The 21,534-nt window shown below is 35.7% G+C and overlaps 1 protein-coding gene across 2 annotated transcripts; it reads left to right on the plus strand.

Annotated features, from left to right (window-relative positions):
* Positions 1–311: 311 nt before the first annotated feature.
* slc37a2 (solute carrier family 37 member 2) lies at positions 312–20,642 on the plus strand. Of its 2 annotated transcripts, none has more exons than XM_028467321.1 (18): positions 312–829; positions 6,034–6,115; positions 8,300–8,390; positions 9,180–9,258; positions 9,341–9,476; positions 11,174–11,250; positions 12,254–12,420; positions 12,506–12,579; positions 12,664–12,774; positions 15,042–15,132; positions 15,239–15,301; positions 16,559–16,644; positions 16,963–17,011; positions 17,125–17,198; positions 18,058–18,136; positions 19,829–19,926; positions 20,012–20,076; positions 20,279–20,642. In XM_028467321.1, the coding sequence occupies exons 1-18, from the start codon at positions 771–773 to the stop codon at positions 20,292–20,294; spliced, it is 1,497 nt and encodes a 498-aa protein (XP_028323122.1). In that variant the 5' UTR covers positions 312–770; the 3' UTR covers positions 20,295–20,642. The 2 variants fall into 2 exon arrangements, with proteins under 2 accessions (XP_028323122.1, XP_028323121.1); XM_028467320.1 differs by having other exon boundaries at positions 12,506–12,543; positions 12,628–12,774.
* The last annotated feature ends 892 nt before the right edge of the window (positions 20,643–21,534 follow it).

Genomic DNA, 21,534 nt, shown 5'->3' on the forward strand with positions numbered 1-21,534 from the left:
CAAGTAATTTCAGAATTACTTCCAATCATATTGATACAATCTAAGAATTGTTTTAATTAAAACTATTATTATTAGTATTATTCTTTAAATACTATCTAGTAAGGTTCCTACAATAATATGTAATTCTACTATGGAGCGAATTTTTCTAGAATCATAAAATTAGATTGTTTTTTTATCTTTTGTTCTTACAAGACCTTAATAAATGTTTTATTTTCCCGAAATATTGATAGTTGAATGTTATTTTTTCCTCTCAAATGACTGTACAACGTCCTCAGTGGACAGGAAATGCCTCGTCCTTTGCGTAATGACGTCAGACGCAGCGTACCTTCGCTACCAGGTTGTCCGCCTGGAAAATCTTGTGGCTACAGACGCATCAGCGACGATTTTCGGCTCTTTTCTTAAAATAACCGGTGACTCGTTACGTTTTCAGTGTAAAGGGAAGAAGGCAGGAACTCCTGACCGCCATATATAAAGTTAAAGACGCATTATGGAGCAAAGAACGTTTACGGGGAGTATTTACCACCAGAAAACAGGAGGATAGCAGCTAAACATAAAGATTCGTGTTTAACCGGTCGTGACTCCACAAAGTGATTCTGTATTAGTCCCGGTTTAGCTCGTTTCTTTCTTCTTTTTCTTTCTGCTATTCCGATTTTTGTCTCCTGTTATGAACCTGTAATCACTGAGTGGCTGTTATTACACATCTTGGACATGGCTGGGAGGACGTTTTAAGTGTTGTTTTGCGCTGAAATTGACAAAGGTTTTGAACTACAATGAAGGCTCCTTTGGCACCGGGAATACGGTTCATTACGTACATTTCCCGGGACAGTTGGTGAGTTATTATTTATCTATTGTTCTGTACTCACAGTAACACACATACTGGGATTATCAATGATTAACTCAAGTTTTTATCTCACCAACTCTCAGAGTTAGTGTAAACTAGTCAGTAAGTCAGGTCATTGGATCACATGATATACGTGTTATAAATGTGTTATTACTGCTGTTTACAGTGTGCAATTACGTCTAAGGTTTTTTTTTTTTTTTTTGTTTTTAAAGAACAAGTTAGAAATAATTATACCAGTGGAGGTAAGCTACATCTGCAGCCAAAGCTTAACCACCAAATATTCACATTTAAATGAGGATATCTAGAAACAGTGATTTTGTGCCCATTGGAACCCTGGCAGTATTATCAGTTGTGCATCTTTCATACTTTTGTTAATACATCATAACACATAATAAAAACCAATAATTCCTACATATTTGGCTATGCCTTTAAAGGCTTTGTATGTCAAAAATGAGCGTTGTTCAGGTCCTTGCAGGACTTTATTATTATTCATTATCACCATAGTTACAGAGCATAACTAAAACCCCTTTGTTTTCAATTTTATATTTTTTATCTGACAATTACATTCCTAAATCTTCTGAAACTGTAAACATGTCCTACGTCTAAACATAAAAAAAAAAATAAAATAAACTTTTATAAGCAACTTAACAAACTGCCGAGATTTTTTCTTGAGGCCAACTTTTCTTTAACCTCCGATCGTCCTTTAATATCTTTGTCTGTTGTGATTTATGTTGGTTTTTTGAATCGTAAAGTAGTACAGATGCACCAGAGTCCTTTAATTTGTTTGTCTATTGTGATTTATGTTGGTTTTTTGAATCGTAAAGTAGTACAGATGCACCAGAATTCAAATTTTTGGCCCAAAACGAAAAAAACCGAGGCCAAAACACCAAAATAAATTATTATGCAAATTATTAGTCCCATTGCATTTATTGCTCTGAATGTGTACTAACTAAACATTACAATTGTATAAATTAATATTAATGCTTTAAAGAGTAAATCAAATAAAAAATATGAAAACATTTATTTTGCACTGACTGACATTCCAACAATGCACAAAAAATGAAATCATACATTAGATAATATTGTACGGGCCTATAACTGACTGAGCAGCTGAAAGAGAGTCAAATTAAATCTGTTCTCTCATTAAAGCACAAAGTGCATTTAAGTTCTTGGTGAGCATCAGCTTCTCTGCTTTATTTATTATCCAAGCACACAGAGGGCATTGCGGCGTGCATCATTTCTTGTGCGTGCTGCTTTAATGCCATCCAAATAGTGATTTTTACAACGCGGACCAAGTACAGTCGTGATGAAGGTCAGAGGATCTCTGTGAAACGTGCGCTGACAGACTGAAACCAGATTTATTTTTTTGATGCGCAGCCGTGCGTCAGGCTGCGGCGTAGGGGTGCATGTTAATAGAGGGCTACAAGTAACTACAGTCTCAACATGATAGATACATGCGTTTTTTACGTGCATCGGCATTGGTCGATGCGGGCTGCTGCGTCCGCCGATCCTCATTATTTACAGAGAGCAGAAATATGTTGTACTTGTTCTTGTTCTACATCACCTGTTTTTAATATTTGTTAAATATTTTTTACTTCTTGTCCTTCTACCTCACCTTTGTTAATTTCAATAAATGTTCCTTTTTTTAAAATTGACACTCGTACCTTTTGTTATCATCATTGTATAATTTTTATGATGTAAAGGGAACAAAGGTGATATCGGCAGTTTGTATCGTTATCGGCAAGGGCTGATGGGAAATAAAAATTGGTATCGGTATCGGCCCTAAAAAAATCCATGTCGGTCGATCCCTCGACGTGACACAGAAACATAAATCACACTTACGTCTCAAACACTGCTCAGACATATTGAAATACAGCCGTGGACAAGTTGGTCCGTTTCCAGACACGCACGTGCTAACCGCTGTGTTTGCTTGTGTCTTTGCAACTCGCTGTTTTTGGTTGGGTTGTTTTGGTGGAAAACTATGTTGGGAGATTTGTCTCAAAAATATTCACTTACAGTATATATCCACAATTTTCACATGTATTTTTGTAGATTTTCACGTGTTTTTCAGCTCTACAAATATATCCGTGTATGTATTTATCATGAAGTATCGTGTAAATCTTAAGTTGTGCTCGTGAATTGTGTAAAGTGCGTTTGTGGATAGGTCAGCACGTGCATTTTTAATTTGTGTGGAATGGAAAGCACATCCTCTCCGCTAAGTGGCTCTATTGAAGTCTCTGCTGAAGATTAATTCCATTTTACCGGAATAGCGACGTAATAAAACAATACCAGCGCAAATTAGAGTTAGCGTTTTTATTTGATAAAACGACTGTTATAGGTCCTTTAAAAAACTTAACTTAACTTGGATAATAATTTTTTTGAATCTATTAATATAATTTCTTGGTGGGATCCTCTTGGCAGGGTGGGGTGGGGCGCCCTGCCAAATATACTATCGGGGAAACACTGCGTTAATATAGGATGGATGGTAATTGTCTTTACACAGTGATTCAATGAATTTGGTGCAAGTCCAAACAGTGCAAGAAATATAGGAGCTTTTTATAGATGTTAAGGAGATAAGATAAAAACATAATCTAAGTTAAATATTTACAGATAAGGTATAAAATATAAGAGCGATTTACAGAAAAGTATAGAAATGCATACGATAAAAACCAAGTCTAGTAAATTAGTGGTACTCCAATAGTCTTTTTCTGCTGAGTTTATGTGTGGCTACTGTTTTAAAAAAAAAAAAAACAGATGGAAAAAGCAAAGTAAATGCATTTGATCCACATTTCATGGATGAATCGATTGTGAATGCGGTTTGCCTAATCTGACGATCTGAATGTTGAATAATCTTTATCTCCTCATGATAAGGAGTTAGTTCTGTTGTGTGAAAAAAACAAATAAATACTGTGTATTATTTCTTAGCCTGGTTATTGTCAGCTGTTTAAAACCCCAGCTTCTCATTAGCGGTTTTGCTTTCCCTGAAAATGTCTTAAAAGGTCCACAATGATGAAACTGTCAGATGTTTTCACATGAGGAAGTTGTCTATTTCTACAAGCATCAAATTTAACAAGTGTGCATAGTTTTGGCTTGAAGTACGACTGAAACAAGATAAAGGTTTTTAAAAACACCTAATAAACAACAGATATAAATGACCTAATAACTAACATGGACGTAAAAGCATTTTTCACCATCACGAGTTGGTTACTACTCTGCAATGTCATGATAATGAAAAGCTGTTTCACAGTGCAGTGTGTTGTTTCATGACTGCATGTAAATATAAAGGTGAGGCACAAACAGGGCAGTATAATAAGCGTACACACTCAAATAGAAGCAACGCTATAACAGCTGCTATAAATATATAATAATACTAAATATATTATTATATAATATGTAATAATATATTAAGTAATTTGTCCACAAGTAGCTTTTTACACTTTTCAACACAGTAATTAAGACCATTTTTTTTGTGTTAATAGTGGCTTTAGATATTTTGTGTTTTTAATAAAATATAAGACTAAGAGTCAAGTGATGTGTAACGGGAGAACAAATGCAGCTTGTTTTTGTTGCGTTTGCTTTTCTCTAGTTGTTACTTTACGCCTCAGATTATATTTATGACTTTCGGATAAACATTTGAAGCTATGTACGTGCGTCCTTAAAGTGTTTTACGTATTTAGCGGTACTTAGGTAAGTACCGGTAGTCTTTCTTTGAATTTTTGTTTGAATATTTTGGTAGTCTTCACAAACAAATAAAAAGTACAGAACAAATAACACTCAATTGTCCAATTTTTCAGCCGAAAGGGTGTAGATTGTAGCAAAGCTTCACAAAACACAAAACAAGGTTCTCTACATCAGGGGTTCTCAGCTGGTCTCACTCTGGGACCTACATATGCCACGGTTATTAAATCGTGACGCACTTTTGTTTTTAGAATTCAACCAACCAAATTTAGTTTTTCAAAAATAGCTGTTGAAAACACACACATATATATAATTTTTCTTTAAAAACATAAATCTATATATTTTCCTGTGCAATATGCATTTCCCAGCATGCCTGTCAAAAGGAAAGATTCTTTCAAAATAAAAGACAAGTCCAACATGAGACATTATTTATTTATTTTTTGACCAGCTGTCCTCGATCCACCCAGTATAGGTGCGCGACCCACTTTTTGGTCCCGACCCACCAGTTGAGAAACACTGCTCTACATGATATCACACAAAAAATATTGAACTTATATTACTATTTTCACAATATACATTCAATATATATTCTGCACAAGTTTTATATACTGTATACAGTTTACACATTCACATCTAGCATATATACATACATACATACATACACATGAATGTATATGACATGTACATGATATTAATATTATACTATTTCATATTTACGATACAAATTCCATCAATTAAATTTAGAGTGACATTATATAAATTCACAAAAACATTTTATTATATATTTTATATTGTTATATACATATTATATACTATTGCTGTCCTAGGTCAAATTGTTGCCCTTTTTTCTTATACTTACTAATGATATATGATTTAAAAAGCTTTTAAAACTGGTTTATGTTGGTGCTTTGTTTTATTTCATCCTTTAGGCAGTTCCATAATGAAACCCCCTCACCTTTTGCAATGTTGTTCTAGCATATTGGATTTTGAAATGTCGTTTTACTCTTAAATGATATTCCCCTTCTCTCTCTAAAAATCTTTTCTGCAACACTTTTGGTCCAAGTGCACCTTTACTTGCTTTATACATCATTAGGGCAGTTTTGAGTTGGATGAGATCTGGGAGTTTTAAATCTGGTATTTTTAAGAATAATCCATGTGTGTGTTCTCTGTATCCTGCATTTTTAGTAAAATATTCTATATTTTCACAATAGTTAATGATGGACATGAAATAAGGTGCAGTTACTAGACTCAGGACTGTGTGCTAAAAAGATTACTAAAATGAAGTTTCACTCAAACCTGATTTCGGTTGTTATTTATTTTATTTTTTTGCGAGGCAAATACATTAGCATAGAAGAATCTGTTTGATTAGCAAAATACAAAACCGTGTAAAGCTTTAAGTTAGTTTTTCTTCATATAAAGGGTCTTTAAATGACAGTCAACGTCACATTAGTTTTACTTCCTTTTTCTGCAGAAATTGTCACCTTTGTTTTTAATTTAATCTGGTCATCTTGCAGGTACCGTGGTTTTATCCTAGTTCTCACCTTCCTCTTCTACACTGCCTACCATCTGTCACGGAAACCCATCAGCATTGTTAAGGTGAGTAGATCAATCAGCAGCTCTGTGATCTGCAGCACAGTTTCATTCTACCGCCATTTAAAACTCTTTGAAGATAAATGAGCGCGATGAATGGTAAATTAAAGCTGACCTCAGAGAGTTCACAAATCCACAGAAAAGTTTTTGTGTGTCTTTAAAAGCAGAAACGTGAACTTCATCTCAAGTGCAGGAGACACGACATTTAGTAGTCAAGTTGTAAAAAAAAAAAAAAAAAAAGATGACAGTGAACTCTTTTTATTGTTGTTAAAATACAAAGATAATTATTATGTTATCCTAAAACAACAGGCACGGTAGGAACTGTAGATGTTCCTAGTAGATTAGAAAGGATCACGTTAAATCGGGTTTATTGAAATTTTAACTAGGAATCTAGGAAAATATCAACAAGAGTCTGAATGAAGACTTTTTAGGAAGTTTAACTGACACTGTGGTTAAACATGTAATCTGACTGGATCTAACGCTATGATTAAAGCTCATTGTTATTATGCCTTAAAGATATCCACTGTGACTGTCAGGGTGTTATCTGGAAACTGGGATTAGTGGAACTAATAGTAGCAATATTTCCACATTCACAGAGGCCGCCATTGTTTTTTCTTGCTCGCGAAGGAGTGATGGCTACCGGTAAAACTAAATACAGAACTTGCCTGCTTCTTGCCTCCACAGTGAACGTACACTGTAGTGTATGCACTATTTGTTCATGCGGAGGTGTACTCCACTCTTGTGCTTTCCGGCACATCTTCTGGTTTGGTGCATTGGAGCAGTGAAGTGTTGAGGCACTTCTGTGTAACCTGCCGTTCTAGTAAAAAGGAATACATATTATACTTTATTGTCATATATGTAAAGCTACATATGCAAAATGTGTTCTCAGCATTTAACCCCTCTCTGAGGAGCAGTGGGCAACAACGCTGTAGCTGGAGCAAACACATTTTTAGTACCTGTTATATCGCCTCGTATTGCTGATCTGACGTGTTTGTGACACAATGCGATGCAGCGTTGGACAAAACAAATGATTATTACATTGAATGCACTATTCCTGTAGTTAGAAGAGCAGAGAAAGTGACATAGCAGCTTAACACTCCGGTGAGAGTTTGAATGACTGCTGAATGACTGCTACTGCTACTGAGATAAACACGGACCCTGAAGCACTGAGACGGACTCACAATAACAATAGCCACTTAAGTAGTCATTAGTTTTATTGTCATGTACAGTTTTTTTCAGCTGAAAACTATAACAACAGTGTGTGGATAGCATAATACAATAATTTTTGTGATCAATGATCCCCCTCGTAACAGAGCAAGGCATGAATATGCTTAAGGTGGTCTCTAAACAGCCTGATTTTAGAACTGCTCAGGAAGTCACTTTTCAGAGTTTAGTTTGGAAAAATAAACCTCAAATACTATGTTGTTGGGGTTCATAGAACAAATGGAGATGAAAAATAGTATAATATGAGACCTTTAAGAAGCAACTCTGGTTCAATTGTCTTCTTGCCCATTGCACAAATCTAATCTGAATACATTCAAAATGTTTGATTTCCCTCAAATTAGAGGAAAGCGGTTTTCACGTGCAGATCCATAAACAATTATTTGTGATAAGTTTTTACATACTGTTAATTTAATGTGTTGTGCCACATGACTAAAACCACAGTAAATACTACAAAACAACAGTAGTGCCCTACTTTATTTCCCTTTCATGTTTTTCTTCCACAAAGGGCCTTTCTGAGAAAAGAAGGCAAATGATAACACAAACCATCTTAAACAAAAATGCAAATCTCCACCAAGTGCCACATATCCTCATTTCCAGATATTGGCAGTTATCTGGATCAATGATCCTAATCATGGTATCCTGATCATTCACACGCAAACACACCAGCAGGAGGTGCTGTAGAGCCAGCTCAAAGAGCTGAACATTGGGAATCATTCATTTTTTAAACTGATCTAGTCAGTATATTAATCTGGAATGGATCCCCTCCAAAATGTAATGTAATCTAGGGTCTAACTTTGCTTAAAATTTTGTCAAAATCCGTTTCGTACAGTTTTAATCCTGCTAGTCTAAACAGTACCTCCTTGGCGGAGATAAAGATAAGATAAAGAACAGAAAATATTAGTTTTTGCTTTAATTTCCTATTAATTTTAAATCTACATATCATTTATATTTTTCTTACTTTCCCAGAGCGAGCTGCACAGAAACTGCTCAACTGCTATTCGCCCTGCAGACCTGAACATCACTAATAATGCCACTTGGTGTGACTGGCAGCCATTTGGTAAGTTTATAATAGTCAAAGCACACAATGCTCAAAGAGAAAAACAGAAGCCATCATGAGCTGGGAAAACCTCTGTTAAGATCCAAGATTTTTTTTCTGTTTATATCTTTATTATTTCATATAAAGTCTCACAAACAAATATGAGCTTTATTTGAAAATATAGTGTCATCTTTGTGCCAATACATAACATTTCAAAAAGAATGAGCCTTTAAAGTGACATAGTCTCTGGGACTTTGAACACCAGACATCTGCTGAGCAGATTGTTTCCTTATCACAGTAGGTTGGAGCTGTAGTTCATTTTATACATTTTGACTGTTTGACCTTTGCTCAGACCTTTAGGTCATATATCAAACTGGACGGCAGAAATGAACAGCAAATACCTTATTGACCTTTCACTTTTACAACACAGATCCTCATAATGTGTTATAGCATTATGATTTCATTGCTTGACAATGTGACAACTTAAAAAAAAACACATCCAGAAGAACAATAAAACCTTCCACACAGTCGCTACTTGAGGTTGAAATACCTCCCATTTTTGCACAGTAGTTGCTTGACCAACTGAATGTAACATTCCAGAAACATCACTATGGCTATTTCCTCGTGGAATGCCGACAATCACTCATAACACCATTATTTATTTAGAATAATCCACGGAGAGGGAAATATGTAATACTGCGGAAGTTAGTTTTGTGTCCAAGCTATCACAGATGCACATTAATGAATGTGCTGATGATATCCAGATTTTTATGTGTTAATGAGCAGAAAAAATGTCTGTCTTTTCTGTAGACCAAGATAACTATCAGACGCTGTTTGGGGTGCTGGATAACTCTTTTCTGGTTGCTTATGCCATTGGCATGTTCTTCAGGTTTGTGTCTTCTGAAATCAAAGCACCTTGTGTGTTCTCTAAAACTTGTCCGTTAAACCTAGCTCCATCTTTGTGTTTGCAGTGGGATCTTTGGAGAGCGCGTGTCCCTTAGATACTATCTCAGTTTTGGGATGGTGATGAGCGGTGTGTTCACATGTCTGTTTGGCCTCGGCTTCTACTTAAACATCCATACGTTGTGGTACTATGCCTCCATCCAGGTAATCACATCCCTCTGCTCTCTGCCCCTATTCTCTGAGTTCTAGTTTATTTAATTATTTAAACAAGTATAGGACTTTACCTGACATAGTTTAAACAGATCTATTTAAAAATCTTAGTTGGGAAAAGTGTGGTTCAAAACCCAAAATACTTAATACACTTTATATATATTTATTAAATAGAAAAAGCTCAACTGACAAAAACTTGAATTTGACTCCCAGAGAGAAACTGTCTGTAATGGGCGTGCCAAAAATCAAATAATGGAGGGCTGCAGTCCTACATGTCTTTGATGTACAGTATCCCTGCTCCAACGCACATGATTATAAATCGAGGTTCATTATAAGGCTAATGAGAGATGGATCTGAGTCAGGTGTGTAAGAGGAGGAGATAATAAAAGCTGCATCGATTCCCCACAAGTGGTGTAAAGGAAAAGCAATTTTATTTCTAACCCTTTCTAACCTCATAAATACATGCAACTTTGAAAAACAAAAACCCTAAAATCTATAATAAAGTTAGAACAACACAAAAAAAAATTCATAAAAGACTTAAAAACCTCGATAATGTAAAGGTTTTGCACTCAGAGCTGTAGAATCCATATAGTCCAGTTACATTTGATATGTTTACCACAACCAAAAATGTGTCTTGCATGTTTAAATTCAACAATTTAACTTATATTAATTAAATTTGGTATATTATTCAGGGTTTTTTATGTTAATGCTGCAAACATTTTGGGCATAAGATAAAGTCTAGCCCTGGATTAGGGTTACTGTATTTGTTATTTGATCATCTCTCTCCTTTAAAGTCTATGTAAAGCAAATTCTGACATTTTCTTCTTAACACTTTAAATAGGTCATAAATATATTCCTTAAAACATGTACAAAGCCATTCAACCATTTAGAATATAGGTGTGGAGCTTGGCTTGACAAGCTGTGTTTCAAATTTCTGTGTTCTGGATTTAATGGGCGGGTTAGAAATCATAGCCGCGTTACGTCACGGAGCCATCATTAGCATAAACCTGACCCTGCTGCTGAAGCACAGCAAACTTCTGCGGCCTCCAGCGGGCGCAATATGGCCCCTAGCCAAAAACAAACCACATATTCGGACACAGAGGAATAAAACGCATGCCACATTTTCAATGAAATTAGCACTTTTTTTGCACCACATTTTTATTTTTCACCTCGAGTGGGCGCAATTCAGACTCTACCTGGGAGGAATGCACATATCCTCCTTTTTTGGATTTTTCCTAAGTTTTTCGTCTTTCACACTGCTCTCTCCCATAAGGTTATGGTTAATGCACAAAGCCGGCGCCCTTCCCGTGCATGGACGTGGTTCCAGCCCATATAACTGACGCGCCCTCAGCATTTAACAGCAGATAGAAGTACATGTTTTTCCATGATTTTGAGACCTAATTTTCTATACTTAGCAATTTTTTTCATCATTCAAATTTGGCTCAGTGGTCATTGACCACATGTTTCTGTGATGTGACGAACTCATAACACAAGTGTATTTCTGCTTTACACGGGGACTTTAAGGAGGAAGGAGAGATTCTTTCAGGCTTCACTCACATGATCACATGACTCTGAGCTGCATCATATGACTGCTCTTCCTGTCTGGAATTACTCGGAGCAAGAATGTTAAGAATCAATGCTCTCTTTGCTGACCATGCTCCCCCTGTGTGTGTTTTTGCTTCCCGCTGCAGATCCTGAACGGACTGATGCAGACCACAGGGTGGCCGGCTGTGGTTGCTTGTGTCGGCAACTGGTTTGGAAAGGGGAAGTGAGTACAGATGGAGCTCAATCCTGCTGAATGTACATGTATCAATTGTTGTTTTCTGACACACACATTCAGACAAACACACACAAGGTACAACTGGTTAGGATTCTCTCTGAGCTCATTATCAACCTTAAGACTGTTATCACGATCTAGTACTGGTACGACTGGTTTGAAACCAGCTTCAAGTAACAGAAAGCACCAGAAGATTAAATACAGTAAATAAAGTAATAATCATCAGTGGGTTGCATTCATCAACAAAAGAAATCTGCTCTTTTGGAGCTACTAGGAATACTTAAAGGGAAAGCTTACATTGAATGTATGAGTTTTATTTGTTATGTTAGTCTCAATAGATTCAATCATTGAGTCTTGCTTTATTCAAAGTGTGATATAGGCTGTAAATGTCTTTAAAAATTCAAATTACCTGACAAAAATGTAAGAAAAAATAAAAATAAATGCGAGAAACCTAAAACTTAAAGATCTACTTTTTTTTTATTGATTTTTTTTTATTACATTGTGAAATACAAAAAAGTAAAACAATGTGAAAGAAATTAGAGAGAAAATAAACTATATATATACATATATATATATATATATATATATATATATATATATATATATATATATATATAGTATATATATATATATGTAACAGTGTAACAGTAACACTCTTCCCTCCCACTTGCACTCCATGAATATTATGTAATAATTAATGTCATATAAATATTTTGATAGAATGTATATCCTTGCAGCTAATAAATGTGCTACAGCACTGGGTTCAAGCTCCTGGAGAGTATTGCTTTTCTGTTGCTTTTCCTTTTTTTTTTAGTAATATTTTACTATTTATTATTATTATTATTATTATTATTATTATTATTATTATTATATAATTTTTTTAATATTTTTTTATTTGCTGTCAGACTAATAAAGTTTTACATCATCTCGTCTCATCTCTTGTTAACCGGCATCAGACACAGCTCCTCACTCTAGTTTGTGTTGTGGTCTTCAGGCGTGGCTTCATCATGGGCGTGTGGAACTCCCACACCTCGGTGGGAAACATCCTGGGCTCCCTCATCGCAGGCGTGTTTGTCTCTTCATCCTGGGGGATGTCCTTCATCGTTCCCGGACTCATCATCGCCTCCACCGGCGTTTTGTGCTTTTTCTTCCTAATTGAGAGTCAGTCTCAGGAACCGCACGGACATCATCCAATCAGAGTGAATACACAGCTTGATACACATGTCCTCTCCCTCTCTTGTTTCAGGACCAGAGGATGTGAACTGCGCTCCTCCTCAGCACCATGTGAGGGACGCAGAGAACGCCAGTCTTCCTCCAAAGGTAAATCTCACCAGCCCCAGCTCAAACACATTTATGTCTCTGTGTCAGAGTGAGAACGAGAGAGAGTGTGAGCCTCTCCTGCAGAACGCGTCTAGTGGGGACCGAACCAGCAATAGCGGCATCTACACGGAGTCTCAGGAGGTGGAGGAGGATCACAGCAAGGCCATCAGCTTCTTGGGGGCCCTCAGAATACCAGTAAGTGAAACCATTGACCTGTGTACATCGACAACCTCTCATATCCTATTCACCAGGGTTGGGCTCAATTATAATAGTAATCGCGTAATTAATAATTAATTACAATTATGGCATAATTATAATTGTAATTGTAATTTAGGAAATGTGTTGCTGTCGTAATGATAATTAGATTGTAATAGAGTTCAGATAATTGACTTTGTAATTGTAATTGCCAATTATAATGTAACGAAAAACTGGGAAACCACGTTACAGTTCTATGTATGTACAGTTCTGCCAGTGTTGGGAACATTACTTCAAAAAAGTAATTAGTTATAGTTACTCACTACTTGTTCAAAAAAGTAACTGCGTTAGTAACTAAATTACTCTATAATAAAAGTAACTCATTACCAAGGAAAGTAACTATTTGCGTTACTGTAAAAAAAAAAAAAAAAGTTGCTCTATGTCAAATAATTCACATTTTTTAGATGCGAGTATCGTTGTGAGGTGCTTCATTAATTTTGAGTTGCTTACAACGGATGTGGACAAAGTCTTCTCTCCTGGATATAATGCACACTTCACATACACGTTCTTGCCTTTGACCACAATTAATTTAAAGTAGTGTTTGTATCGTCACCTTAAAAATGTCAACTTCTCATCAGATTGCGCCACGCTCACCATCTCTGCTGCTTCTTCCAATCTGCTCTGTGTGTGGGTGTGTGTGTGTGTGTGTGTGTGTGTGTGTCGCGTGTGCTGGCACGCCGGCTTAGCCAATCATAATCGCTCACCTTGTTTTTAACCCGCCCCCTCTTGCTGGCACGTGTGTAAAAACACTGGCTCTGATTGGCTACCATGAAACATGACGCCGCCTAAGCCAATCATTATCGCTCACCTTGTTTTTAACCCACCTCGTCACAACAGTTGAGTCAGAAGCCGGGGATGCTTTCAGATAACAGTTTATTTAATCAATGCATGTAACGCACCTCATTTAACGTTCAGTAACGATAACGGCGTTGTAACGGCGTAAAAAGTCATTAGTTAGATTACCCCGTTACTGAAAAACAAACTCCGTTACCTAACGCCGTTATTCCAAACACTGAGTTCTGCACATACAGTATGTAGTTATTAAACTAACAGTTATTAGGGGTATACTGACATGAAAAAGGCTCAGACTCCCTCACCAAAAGTATCAAGGCCTATGTTTTCATTGATTAGGAAGCCTAACAAGGTAACCAATAGATAAGAAAGTAATTAGATGATAGGTATTTGTTTTTAGAGTATTTTAGAGCTGATATAGGACCCGTTCTCATAAGAGATGCTAATGGAAAGCTAATGCAAGAGGAAGATTCACTTTTATTATTTCTTTCAGGCTCAGCAGTTGTGATTAATTGTAATTTAACTTTAGTAATTGAGAACGTTATTGTAATTGATTTTCTGAGGATACAAAAACAATTGTAATTTATTTGTAATTGGAAAAAATGCTGGTAACTGTAATCGTAAATTAAATTGTAATTGACACCAACCCTGCCATTCACTCCTAAGGGCAATTTAAGAAGGATTAATTAATTGTGTAGCAAATTGTTATTGATGGGGTGGAAAAAACTGTCTTGTGCTCCAGTATGATGTTTAAAACAGGTTCTGAAAAGATCTAGAACATTTGCATCATCTTGGAAGTTCTCTCCATGTACCTCTGGTTGAGAATCATTGGTACAAACCGAAGGCTGTCAAACCTGCCGTCAGTAAATAATCACTTAACATTTCTACATCCAGTTTGACTGCTCACTCTTAACTTGTATCTATTTTTAAATCATTTTTTTGAACATTATTGCTTTTTTTTAGAAAACATGTGCCGGGCAGTGTTTTGCATATTCTTTTAATAAAAATTTAGCTCCAACCATTGTTTTATCTGATTTAGTCTAGAACTGATTATTGTTACCTTATCTTCTTTTGTCATAAGCTAATATATTTCAGCTGATCCTATCTTATAAATTCATTTTTTATTTGCCTAATTGCTCTATTCACAACTTGTGTGGATTTATTTTGTTCTATCCAACTTTCTTTAATTTATTTATGTAATTTAGTCAAATGTGTTTAACTTGCCATATTCTATCTAGTCTTGATTCATATTGTTGTAGTCCTTTTAGTACAGTTAACTTCTTATCTTGTAACAATGTCACTATTTTTGTTGCCTGGCCCGTTCTAAACTTTAGAATTGAATAAAGTAGATTTTATTTTTGCCATCTAGTGGAGATGTAGAGTATTGAGTAATGAGTGTTTGCTCTCGTTCAAAGGGAGTGGTGGAGTTTTCTCTCTGTCTGCTGTTTGCCAAACTGGTCAGCTACACTTTTCTCTACTGGCTTCCTCTCTACATCTCTAACATTGGTCAGTATTTATACACACACACACACACAACATTACATTACATTGTTTGATAGCAGTGGCACAGGTGACCAAGGTTTGTTTTCCTGTCCGTTCTGTTTTTTTTTAGCTCACTTTGACGCAAAGCAAGCCGGGGATATGTCGACCCTGTTTGATGTTGGAGGAATTCTGGGTAAGTTTTGAAGGACAAGAGCATAGTGTGGTTTTATTTTGTTTTATTTCCACCTTTTTCTTTATGTTATTCTGTTTGAATGACTTTATTTTATTTTATTTTAATTTGCTTTGTTTTATTTTATTTTATCATATTTTCATCCAATACAGTAAAGCATTTGATGGCTTGAATCTTTTCAAAATTCAGTATACGGCATTCTTATTTGATCTTAACTGTAAATGCAGTTTGTCTATTTTTATACAATTCTGTTTTGCAAATGTATAGTTGGTAACAAATAATTAAAAAAATAATTCTTTAACATCCATCATTCAATCCATTTTCCAACCTGCAGGGATTTGAACAATGTACAAAATGATAAATGTATGTATGGCTTTATTTGTTATTCATGTGTGTTTGTGTATCCTGAAGATGGATTAAATGTATTTCTGAGACTCAATGAAGAACAAATTATAACAAATATAAATAAATCCAAATACATTAGATATCTTACATTTAAAACTTAAAACAAACTTAATGAAAACAAGTGAAATCAAAGAATGAATAATTATTTTCTGTTGCTAAATAACAAGGAAACTTTATCCACTAAAGAAAACCAAAGAACAATTTCACTGTCTCATAGTGTCAGAGGTAAGAGTAGATGCTCTTATATCAAATAATCAAATACCTTTCAAAATAAAAGCTCTGGTCCCGACCCACCGATTAAAAACTATTGCTATAGATTTAATTGTAATGCGACTGAATGTGTTAAATGGAAACGTTAAAGAGCTACATGCTCAGCCATAACATTATGACCACTTGCTGGTGTAGTGAATAACGTACATTATTTTTTCCTTATTGCACCTCAGTGGTTTGGATATACCAGTCAGTAAGTTCACATTCATATGATCTTCTCCTGTCATTACATGCCACAATGAGTCTGCACATTTAAATCTAACGACAACCATAAACATTTTTTGGAGTTTGGTTGTTGATTAAAGCAGAACTAAGTAACTATTTCACCTTAATAAAACCCTCCACACATACAACTTTCCTGCATCTGACCCAGTTTGCAAGACGTACTGCTTTACGGCAGCCCAATACGAACTAATGCTAGATTATGACCAGCCCCGTGGCTGCACACGGTTGTCTACAAATTCACTTTTCTCAAACTTATATCATGGTGCGGAGTGTTTATGACAGTGACATAACCAAAAGGGAGCGCTAAGTTACTGAGTTCTGCTTTAATACTGTATATTGATTGTGTGTTTGCTTCCTCAGGAGGAATCCTGGCAGGCCTCGCTTCAGACTACACTGGTGGGAGAGCAACCACATGTTGGGTCATGCTGATCCTCGCTGCTCCAATGGTGAGCGTTGACCTTTTGTGTGAATATCATGATTATTAAGTTTAAAGTATTACAAAAAAAGGTTACATTTCGTATTACTGGATTGCAGCACTTATAGAAAAATGTTGTTGATTGTCCAACACTAGTTAAAAGCTGTGGAAAGTCTTTATTAATGATTAAATGGTGACATCATAATTAGATTCAGGCATGTTGGAGCACATCTGACCCTTCCTTAATCTTTGCTATGTTCCTCATTTAAAACTCATTTAAAACTCATTATATGTGTTTACATATTAAATATATTCTGTATGTCTAACAGTCTTTTTACTCTTGTCTCAGCTCTTCCTCTATAACTACATCGGACAAAGTAGCCTTGGCACTACAATCGGTATGATTATTTTCCATCGTTCATCCTCTTAAACATAGATGACATCATTAGATGAAACATTGAATATGTTGTTTATATGTCTAAAACCAGACCGTCTTTTTGCTTTTGTGCAGGTATGCTGTTGCTGTGCGGTGGCCTGGTGAACGGGCCGTACGCACTCATCACTACAGCCGTGTCAGCTGACCTGGTGAGTCCACACACAACAGTTACATTTTTTTATTAATTCTTGGGGGGAAAAAATTATTTTACCTGAAATGATAAAATAATTAAAGATGAAGGGTGGGGAACAACAGTAATGGAAAAAAAGGACACACTCAGTGTTCTGTGTCCATTAAGGTTAAAACACATTTGGGGGGGGGACATGGTTTGAACAGTAGATTTGCAAAGAAATCACGTTTATACTAGGGATGTCCTGATACAACTTTTTCACTTCCGATACGACACCGATATATTGCAGCCTTGGGTATTGGCCGATGCCGTTATTGATCTGATATGATAATAGCACGAATCATACATACTTTTATTACTTATTTTGTAGTGTGGAATGTTAGAAAAGGCACATTTATTATACATCAATGGATTACATATAATTAACCTTTTAGAATAAGAATATTCTATGATTGAATAAAATAAACTATAAGATATATATATTAAAAAAAAATATATATATATATATATATATTTCGTCCCATGTGACAAAATTATAGTTTAACTTTTATTCGTCGACAAAAATATCAATATCTATTGAGATATAGTTTTTGTTCCCGTATATTTTTTATTTCTTATTATTTTCTAGTTATTGTTACCTAAAAAAATGTAGTGGATGAAAACTGACGAAAATGTTAATGTCAACAAAGATTCAACGACACTGATTCGAAACACAGTTGATAAATCGAAGTTTTAAAAAAAAAAAAATGTAATTATTAAGAGAGAAAAAATAGGTTATGAAAAGTCTAAAAAAGGTGAAATAATTAAATAGCGGGCAATGATTTGATGTGGGAGGCAAGTCGATGATAAATGTGTCTGTATTCATCATTCTTCTACAGGGAACTCACGAGTGTCTAAGAGGAAACTCCAGAGCTTTGTCCACAGTGACGGCCATCATTGACGGCACCGGGTCCATAGGTGAGAGGAGAACACCTGCTCTGCTGTGAGAGAGTCTTAAAGTCGCCTTAATGTTTATCATTTTACACGGGTCAGGTGATGCATTTCAATTAGCGCGAGAAAGTTGTGCAAATGGATGCTGAGGAGGCGACTTGAAGACTGATCTCTGATAAATAAATGAAAAGTTAAAGAAAATGGCTTCATTTGGGTTCTGGCTGTGTCAGGTCCAACTTTTAAGGCCTGATTCCAGCTCTATGATAGAAGTTTCCCAGACTGTCCCACTTGGGAACAAATAGAGTTGAATGCAGCCCCTGACTAACACCAGTTTCACATCCCTATTATACTGTATTCAGGATGCAGCGTTGCCTGATGAGACGACTTTTCTTTATGGAAGTCAATCTGTGCCATCTGATTTTGAATCCAAATTTTAGTCACAGATTTTCTTTTAGTGTTGGAATTCAGTGTAAAAACAGCCATGATTTCCACAAACAGTGATGGTGCTGTAATGAGTGTGTTTACGCTTTATTTGTGTGACAGGTCTGTTGATCAGGAAATGATTCAGAAGGCACGCACACACACAGGTTTAAAGGATTGAATTCCATTTTATTTTTCAGTTGAATTCTTTTGGTTTTAGTTGATTAGGTGGATTTTTTTTTGGTTTTGGTTGTTTTTTGTAGATTTTGCAGATTATTTTTTATTGTTTTTCATTGATGAAAATTCAGAATTTAGGGCTGAACGATTAATCGCATTTGCGATAATATCACAATATCATAAAACACGTTTTTCTAATCCCAATGGCTGCAATATTTTTTTTTTCTTTTTATCCAGAGAGTGTTTAAGAAGTGCAGTCCACATGTTTACATGTTCCATGAAACGTGAAGTTAGTTAGATATGTTGAAGAGGTAAAGCCACAGATTTATTTGCTTTATTGTTGAATCTGAAATTGTTTATTATGAAAGATTGATTTATTGCTTGTGTTCATTGAAAAATACATGACAAGAGGCCCTTGAAAAAATATTTGCGTATTAAATCGCTATCGCAGTGTTTGCATTTAGATTATTTTCCAAAATCGTTCAGCTCTAGATGGCGCAGAGTTACTTTTTCAGCAGCATGAATGAGCCACAGAGGAAAACGCTGTTATTTTTTTTTTTCCTCAGTCCAACTTGTAAATTATGTGCAGAACATCCGAGTCCAATCAATGGAGATGCGTTCCTCTGGTTCCTGCTACTAGAACAAACCTTCAGGGGTTGAAGGTGTTCATGTGATGATTCGGGGCGACTTCGGCATCAAAGATGGACCCACACATTAGGCAGACGGTTATTATTTTTTTGAAAAAAACAGCGGATAAATGTGTATGTTGCTGTGGAATTCAGTCAACTTCAGTTATTGTTTGTTTTCTAATGTCAAGTTACTGATTTTTTAAAGTTTTAACATTTTAAATGTCTATATTTGGAATTAGTTTGGGAAAATAATCAATAAAAAATTAGGATTTTTGATTGCTTCGGTTGTTTAGTTTATGGTTAAGGCGAAACATGTTTGTTCAGTTTTAAATTGTAAATATAACTAAACATTTGACAATAGAAATGTAATTGAAGGTCCACTTTTCATATTTTTTTCCTTTCCACTGTTGACACTGTTGTTATTATACTCTCACTTTGCTATGAAGAACTCTTATTGCATAATAATGAGGATGATTGTTTGTGTGCTCTGCAGGCGCTGCGTTAGGGCCTCTGTTCGCTGGTCTAATTTCTCACAGTGGCTGGAACAACGTCTTCTACATGCTGATCTCTGCCGATGTCTTGGCCTGCCTGGTATGAAACTCTACTTTTCTACTGTTTAATCTAAAATGCCAACAAAGCCTTGGCATTGACAAGGATTCTCCTGTTAACGTTTCAGTTATTGTCGCGGCTTGTTTACAAGGAGATCAGAGGCTGGTGTGGACACATTCCTCGAGCCAGAGGGTGAGAATATCTCTTAATACACCTCGAAATGCAAAGATTTATTTTCCTTATATTTTAAAAATGTCTATCTTTTTTTATCTTTGGCTATGTTATTTATCATTATTTTGTTATATAGTGAAAAAATCCACTTCTTTACTCGTCAAAGAGATAAAAAGTGTTCAGTGCCCCAATTGTTAATGATCTACTTTTTACTTTTGTACAGGTTTAAAGAAATCTAACAGTCAATGAAAGTGGAATCATAACCTTAAGTTGGGACGACATGCCACAAGTGACCTCATGCTGCTTCAAATCAAGACCTTCGCCATCATCTGATCATCAACTGATCACCACTGGTTTTCAGGCACTGCTCACACAGCAGATAAGTTCAACAACAGTCCTTCAGGCGTCCCCTGCCTGGATCCATTGTGTTTTACTACAGTCTGATGGAACAAACATGCAGGACTGCACACCTCAAGGACTGGAGTTGAATGTATCTGCAGTTTATCTTTTTTAAATTATGGGTGGAATCATTTTACCGCATGTTTTAATATTCCTTTATGAATAAAGTGTGCATTCTGTGTACATAATTTGGTCTTTGTGTCTCTTTTTTTAGCACAGATGATTTTAGACACTTTCTCACATAATGATGGATTTTCTTTATCAGGAAATTTTCAAAACCCAACATTTTGGAGTCAGACTATCCTGCGTTCAAAGGTATTTTAACAAACTTTACCAGAAGAACAGAGAAAACTGCTGCCAGGGCTGATCCTCTAATGAGGAATGTATTTTGAGTTTTACGTTTATGCAGAAATGTGTGAATCATCTCATGATTCAATAATACAATCCCTGTGTTGCTTGTCTTTACTCACTCCCACTGTGTTTATTTTTAATACTTCTTGCGTTTTTGAATTCATGAACACCATCAGTTAAACGTTTTCCTGACAGTTTTTATTTACAGCAGATTTTCACAAAATCAAATTGGATGAAGAGAAAACCAACCCGAACTACAACATGTTTACATCCACTCCGCAGGCCACTTTATTAGATACAGCTTCATAAGAAAGGGGTTCGACTTCACTCAACTCCAAGATATTCTCCTGAGATTTGGCTTGTTAGCGATTTGAAATAATTGACCAGTTGTTCCAGTGCACCCAATACAGCAGCTCTTCAGTGTACAATGTAATAGTCTGTGCAGTAATTCTTTACACCGGGGGTTCTCAACTGGTTTCATCCTGGGACCCACATTTTGCCACGGTCATTAATTCGCGACCCACTCTTTTTTTTTTTCTTAGAATTCTTCAGACCAAGTTTAGTTTTTCAAAAATAGCTGTTGAAAACACACATCATACGTAATCTTTTTTAAAACATAAATCTATATATTTTTGTGTGCAACATGCATTTCACAGCATGCCTGTCAAAAAAAAGTTTCTTTCAAAATAAAAGACAAGTCCAACACGAGAGACATTAAGTGTTTATTTA

Source organism: Gouania willdenowi, chromosome 14 (genome assembly GCF_900634775.1).
Source record: "Gouania willdenowi chromosome 14, fGouWil2.1, whole genome shotgun sequence".
Classification (NCBI taxonomy): Eukaryota; Metazoa; Chordata; class Actinopteri; order Blenniiformes; family Gobiesocidae; genus Gouania; species Gouania willdenowi.

Bases quoted from the DNA above. Each gene is read 5' to 3' on its own strand.
- slc37a2 (XM_028467321.1), top strand. From the start codon at position 771: ATGAAGGCTCCTTTGGCACCGGGAATACGGTTCATTACGTACATTTCC. The intron at 6,116-8,299 runs GTGAGTAGATCA...TTACTTTCCCAG, and splicing joins AACCCATCAGCATTGTTAAG to AGCGAGCTGCACAGAAACTG. The intron at 11,251-12,253 runs GTGAGTACAGAT...TGTGGTCTTCAG, and splicing joins AACTGGTTTGGAAAGGGGAA to GCGTGGCTTCATCATGGGCG.